This window comes from Budorcas taxicolor, chromosome 14 (assembly GCF_023091745.1).
Source record: "Budorcas taxicolor isolate Tak-1 chromosome 14, Takin1.1, whole genome shotgun sequence".
Taxonomy (NCBI): Eukaryota; Metazoa; Chordata; class Mammalia; order Artiodactyla; family Bovidae; genus Budorcas; species Budorcas taxicolor.
In genome coordinates this window covers 68,304,133-68,311,285 of record NC_068923.1, presented here as the reverse complement: position 1 = coordinate 68,311,285, position 7,153 = coordinate 68,304,133, and the positions used below count along the sequence as shown (strand labels likewise).

The following is a 7,153-nucleotide window of genomic DNA, read 5'->3' as shown; positions in this document are numbered from 1 at the left end:
TTAAGAGTGTTTATGATCTTCGAGGTAAATTTTAAAGAAAACTTAAATCTGTCACATAACAAAAGCTTTTAATAGTTCACTATCTAAATAATCTTTTGTTTCATTGAATTTTACAATGATACTGAAAAGTTCTGGAAATATCACCAGTTTATTTTTTGGTCCAGCCATACATTCCCCCCCACCCCCCCCCCCCCCCCCCACTCTGTTCATGATCTCATGGTGCTTGATAGCAATCTGTCTCTTTCCTGGTATTAAAAGCACTATCAGGACTCCACTGTCACTACCAGTTCTTAGGCCTTTCCCAAACTTTGTATCAAGTATCCCAATACTTCTCTCCAGGAAAATGCATTCTGACAAAGTGTTGAAACATGAATGTAATCCCCATCTTTTTCCTCTCTTTCTGTCTCTCAAACTTATTTTTCCTTCTTTCACTAAAATTTAATCCAGCCAAACACTTGTCTAGATAGGCAAGGAACAAATGTTTCCGATCTTATATCTCTTTTCTTTACTGTCTCATACTAAAATCTCAATTTTCCTATTATAAAAGGTAATTTGACACTTAATGTAAGAAGCATACAAAAATTTCCCAGGTAAATGCACACCTAAAAAAAAATCCAAGAAAATAATGTAAGAAACTAAAATTCATGGCAAGACATATTTAATGTATAAATAGGATTACTTTTTAAACTGTAGAACTACAGGGAGAACTACAAGGATAAATTATAATTTGTATGGTAAACTGTTATAGTAATGGCTTCCAGTGAATCATTCCACCTGCTATCTGTACCCTTGTATGCTCACCTCTCACACTGACTCTAGACTTGGCTACTTGCTTTGTTCAACTGAAGATGAGCAAATACGATGCAAGTACAGGCTTGATAAACTCTTGAACATTAGGGAATTGCTCTCTTGTAATGTTTTCTGTTATGGGAAAAAACACAGTCTAGCTTATTGGAGAAGGAGAGGCCATGCAGAACAGAGATAGTCAAATCACTGAACAATGAAAAATTATAAAATATCCTGTTTTAAACCACTAGAGTTTTGGGGTGGTTTATTATATAGCAATGGGAAAGAGCTACACTTTATAGATAGAACCTATTATCTCTATCTATTCTGTGGAAGACCAAATGGATTTATAAAAGTTAAAGCTATACTTATTTTGAAAAAATACCTCAGGTCTCTTCAGCAAACTTTAACAATATTAGACCTGCTGTACCTGTTATATATCCCCCTCTACTCCAGCTATTCGGTCCATTTAAAATTATAAGAATCAACATGTTAACTATTATCCTATTGGTATAGAAGTAGAAACTATATCGGCAAACAGAGTACATGATAAATATTTTTGTTTAAACAATGAACTGTACATCTTTCATATAAAAGATGAGATTCTAGTCTGTTTTTAAAAATTATACTTGCTAACATTATCATTTTTTACAGAAGCTGTCTTCTCTAAATTTGCAGCTTCATTCCATAGCTTTTATAGACCCATAAATTGCAAATATATTTCCAATATCCTTAAAAAAATTCATACAAGGTAATTTTATTTAACACAGTAAAACTTAACAGATTATAGCAAAACTGCTCAGCCTTCCAGCTACCACTGAATACTTTGGCAGTACAGAGAAGCCAACGTGTTAGAGCAATTAATTTTCTGTATTTACCTTTATTAAAAAGAGGTTTTTGGTAGTGAGGACAAATAATCTCTCATTTGTTGCTTGAAAGCCTAAAATAGGATCATTCGTTTCTAGGCTTGCTACTTGCTGCTTAGCAACCTGCCCTACTTGCCTGCCTTCCTTCCTATTGTAAAGTACAGTAGACATGGGCGTGGGCTGACGGTAGATGAAAACTCGTCGAAGGCACTCGCAAAGGGCTGCATAGGAGTAATTTGGAGCACAGGCAAAAAATTTTTTGTCTCTCTTCGATGCTTGGACATAGCCTGCCAAGAAATATGAGACAAAAAAAAGAAGGGAAAAAATGGTAATTTAACATTTACTATTTCATTAATTTTATTACAAATTGAAATGACTAAAAATTTACACCACAGATATTCAACAATAGTTACATTCTGAACCATTAATGACTAGCCACAATTAATCTTTCCCAAATGGTGCAAAAACAAAGCACTAATTCCTAAGAACAAGTGTTTCATTCATCTCTTCAAGAAAAGCACAACATGGTTCCCATATAATTTCAGGAAATAAAACAAAAAAAATCTAACACATTAAACACATGCCAAAATATCTTTAAGTGACAATTTAACAACTGAGTACATCAATCACAGAGATGGCATTATGGTATCTTTTTTTTTTTTTTCTTACCAAATAAATGGGAAAATGTTTAGAGGATGTTATTACAAAGTTATTTCAGGAGTGTGTGCATAATGCATTCTCAGTTTGTATATTATTGGTGGTATTTTTATAATCAACACCAACACTGTAACAGGATTTGTTGTACTTCACCTCTCAGAAGTAGAGCTTTCAGATCAAAACAAAATCAAAGAGAAAATTCAAATATCTAATTTTAAAATTCCATTAGGATAACCTTTGAAAACTAATCTTTGAAAAAACAATCTTTTCAAAATTTATCTTTAGAGCTTAAAAGGGCTTTTATATTCTAAAGCATAAATCGGCAATTTTCAGGTTGGTATATGATTACTGAATGAATGTTAAAACCTGAGAGAGGGCATATAACATTAATATAAATTGAGACCTCACCAAACAATGAATGACCAGAGGAACCATGAGCACAGGCAGATCAATGCTGGTTTTTTAAAAATTAGGCAGGGCTTGAGAGTCCCTTGGACTGCAAGGAGATCCAACCAGTCCATTCTGAAGGAGATCAGCCCTGGGATTTCTTTGGAAGGAATGATGCTAAAGCTGAAGCTCCAGTACTTTGGCTACCTCATGCGAAGAGTTGACTCATTGGAAAAGACTGATGCTGGGAGGGATTGGGGGCAGGAGGAGAAGGGGACAACAGAGGATGAGATGGCTGGATGGCATCACTGACTCGATGGATTGAGTCTGAGTGATGGACAGGGAGGCCTGGCATGCTGCAATTCATGGGGTCTCAAAGAGTCGGACACAACTGAGCAACTGAACTGAGGATGAAAAAGTAGAAGGATACAGACACCTATTTGAGACCCTAGAATTAACTCTCCAGGCTAATCTTGCCAAATTAATGTATATAACATCTCAAGACTACATATCTAATATAATGTTGATTTAACTCAAGCATAATAGAATTCCACTAAACTAGGATTTAGAGATACAAAAGAAGGATCTGAAAATTAAGATAAAGCTTTCCTCTTACTTAAAAAATCAGGAATTTTAGTAGAAAGGCTAGAAATTATTCAATCAAACTATTTCAGGTCATAAAAATCCATTTGGAGTCTGAATTAACCACTTTAACAGTCTATATTACTAACTATAAGGGACAATTGAAAAAATATCTTCTATAATTAGGGTTGTGCATATATAGCAATCAAAATGCATAGTTTTACTTCCTGCTGGCAGTTTAAAATAACCTTTTGATAAAGCAATAGCTGTGGTTAATTCATATAAAAAATTTCTCCCACACAATACTAATGTATTTTGACATTAAATCAATTATTGCATAAGTCTACAATTATGTAGTTCAAAATGTTTCAAGCCCTACCAGTATTTCCCTTTTATCCTATAGAATAATTTCATTTCTGCATCACCATTTTCCCTAAGTGTTTGTATTATAATGGCTCTGTTTCACACTTAAGTTCCATGAAAGATGTCTCCTAATGTGCTTTTTAACCTTAGAGCAATTCTATGATTACTGAAGACTACTCTCAAGAAACTTGAATAAAAGTTCCATGTAGGCTACTGCCAAGCCCCTTGTTCATATTCTAATACTCTGTAGCTTAGCTGGAATAAGCAAGTAATTTATCAGAATGATTCAAGTGGTTAGATAAACACTCTGATTTCTACTCTGTGCTGATCTTCTGCACAAACAAAAACAAATTAGTCCTGTTCCAAAAGTACTAACATTCATCAACTATGTACAAGCAACCAAATTATAGCACAAGTCAATCCAACTGTAATTAGGACAGCTCAAATTTAAACAAACCAAAAAAAAACTTAGAAAAAAAAAAAGACTAATTTTTGATATAACGTCAAAGGTTGTCAAAGAGCTTGCTTATACCTAAAGCATTGAAGGTTGCAATATGCTCCCACATATCATCTTGTTTGCTGGAGTGTGGCTGCCAGAGCAAGGCATCAACATCATGGCGCAAACAGAAGCAGGGCATTTCTTTAGGATCCACTATGACAGAGAAAAGGTACTGGTTGCTTCCAAGATTCACCTAAAATTAAAGGTGACCAAAAAAAAAATAATTTATTCAATAACAAATTATTGTAATTAATAATAATGATGACAACTGACACACAGAACTACATGTCAGCAACTGTTCTAAACTTTTTTCATACCTAATTACCTCTTCATAATGCCCCTAGGAGAAATGTGCTAATGTTAGGTCTGTCTGCAAGCTGAGGACAGTTAACTTGCCCATGACACTGAATCCAGAGTCCATGTTCTTAACCACTGCACTATAATCTACTATTTCTCAACTGTTAGTAACTCATTTAAAACATAGTATAAGCAGAATATATTTTAAGCCACAATACAAATGTTAAGTTTACAAATGCTAACTTGCAATAATAACTACCAAGAATGATAGCTACTATGATTTATGAGCACATTCTATATGTCCAGGCATATTATAAATATTAACCTCAATAACCCACAAGGCTGTTACTCTCTTTATAGATGCTTGAGTTACCTGTTCTAAGCTACACAGAAAACCCACAATGCTGGGGTTCAAATTTCAGATCTGTTTATAAGTTATTGACTTCATACTGTCTATTTATAGTAAAATGTAAAGAATGTTTATTATGTTAAAAATTTCACGGCAATATTGATGGTTAAAGGAATTCATTTTAATACAAACTCATCAGGTTGAGACTCATAATTGAATTCCATCCATAGGAATACTTTTCTTAACGGAAAGAAGTTAGTGATTTTTTCATTACAAATACTGTTTACTAGAGTTAAAAATGCCTAAATAACAGAAATCACACCAAATGTAGGAAACATAAAACACACAGAGTGCTTATTAATACTGAATTGTTTCCATGGGTTTTAGAGCAGACTGGAGAATAAAATGTTGGGTTAAAATGCATTCAGCAGGGAAAGCCGTGCAGTGGCTCTCCACCAGTCTATTGGTCACAGGAGAATCCAGAGACACCAGCCAAATCTGTGTTGCCCCAGCAATGCCAGGGGATAGGGCTTTTGGGAGGGGCCAGTGCTTGTTTTCTACAGAAGGGGGACAGGCACACAGGATTCACACACTATTTCTTCTCTTTGCGTCCCTTTGCTCCTGGGAATCATAGCTAAGTGAGGTCTACTTTCAAAATCACTGCCAACTAACTGGCCTTTTATGTTACATTTTATCATGTTCTACTGTCAAATTCCATTTTTTCTATAGTTTCAACTGTATTTCTATTGCCTTCAGTTTCATAGCTTTCTATGAAACATACGTTTCAGCAAATAGTTTGAGGATCTGTCCCACCAAAAGTGACCAAATTATCCTTTATATAAGATCTGGATCCTTTATACTCAAAACCAAGTATCCAGGAGTTTTTAAAACAAATAATAATAAACTAGTCTGATAATTTACTGTGAGACAACACATTCCTTTTAAATGAAATCATTTAGACTTCTATCTTTATGTAGTAAGAGACTGTGATAGTCTCAATATTCAAGTCTAGCCTTCCTATTCATTTTAAAGTCCAGTAATCCATACAGCTAAATAAAAAAGTTAACACCATTTAAGATGTATGATACTTATTAGATTGTCAGTGGCCACGTTAGGAAAAGAAACTTATAATTCCATTCAAAAGAATGGAATATAAGAGTAGAGAAAGGAACTGCATATAAACACCGCTTTTAAGGTAACACCTGAAAAGTGTTTTCATTTTTCTCATGGTTGTTACTGGAATCTCCTGATAATTATTTATATCTTTTACTACCTTTTCTTGCCTCACTGCAATAGCTCGAGTTCGAGTGTGACACTGATGAGGAGTAAGGAGGGCAAATACCCTGTCCTGTTACCAATCTTAGGGGAAAACAGTTTTGTTTTTTTTTTTAAATCATGAAGTACAATGTTAAATCTAGGTTTTTCTAGGAGGCAATTACCTTCAACTCCTAGTTTGCTAAAAATTTAATGGATGCTAAGTTTTGTCAATTCTTTTTCTGCATCTACTAGAATGGTCAAATAGTTTTCTTCTTTGGTCTGATGATACTCTTATTTATGTTGATTGGTATCTGAATGCTGATGAATCAGCCTTGAATTCCCTAATACTTGGTCACGCTGTATTACCCTTTTTACTTATGGTTGAATTTCATTTACTAATGTTTTACTGAGGACTTCTGCACCTATATTCACGAGGGATCCTGGTTGGTTTTTTCCAGTTTTCTTTTCTTGCCATATCTTTGCTATAAAGGGGTAATACTGGCCTCACAAAACAAGTTGAGAAGGGTTTCTTCCTCTTTTATTTTCTGGAAGTTTGTACAGAATTGGTATTTTTTCATTTGGTATAACATACCAGTAAAGTAATCTAGGTCTGGAGATTTGTCAGAAGGTTCCTAGTAGTAAATTCAATCTCTTTAACAGATATAACTAATAAGGCTTTCTATTTCTTTTTAAGTGAACTGAGGTAATGCTTGTTTTTCAAGAAATTAGCTTCACTTAAATTGTCAAATATATGAAAATAGTTACTCATAACATCCCATTATTACACATTAGTGTCTTTGGACTTGTACTGATGTGTCCATTTTTCTATAGTAATCTGTGTTGTCTTTTTCCTGGGCTACTATACCTACTATTTTATCTATTTTGATCTTATCAAAAGATCAGGTTATGATTTCACTGGTTTTATTATTTTTGGTTTTCAGTTTCACTGATTTCTACTCTTTGTTTTCTTTCTCTTACTTAATTTAGATTTGGTTTGCTTGTCTCCTAGTTCAAGATGGAAGCTTCAACTAGGAAAAGCCTTATTATTCTCATTTAATTCTGTTATGGTCAGAGAACACTCTGATTCTTACTCTCTTAAATTTCTTGACA

The 7,153-nt window shown here is 34.0% G+C and overlaps 1 protein-coding gene across 1 annotated transcript in view; it reads right to left on the bottom strand.

Annotated features, from left to right (window-relative positions):
• Nucleotides 1-1,646: 1,646 nt before the first annotated feature.
• The window catches only part of NUDCD1 (NudC domain containing 1), an 89,501-nt gene continuing 83,994 nt past the window's right edge, over nucleotides 1,647-7,153 (bottom strand). Inside the window, exons 9-10 of the mRNA XM_052651919.1 lie at nucleotides 4,174-4,333; nucleotides 1,647-1,939 (exon numbers count right to left, since the gene is read on the bottom strand). Coding sequence (XP_052507879.1) covers nucleotides 1,647-1,939; nucleotides 4,174-4,333 — 453 coding nt within the window. The remainder of the gene's footprint in view (nucleotides 1,940-4,173; nucleotides 4,334-7,153) is intronic.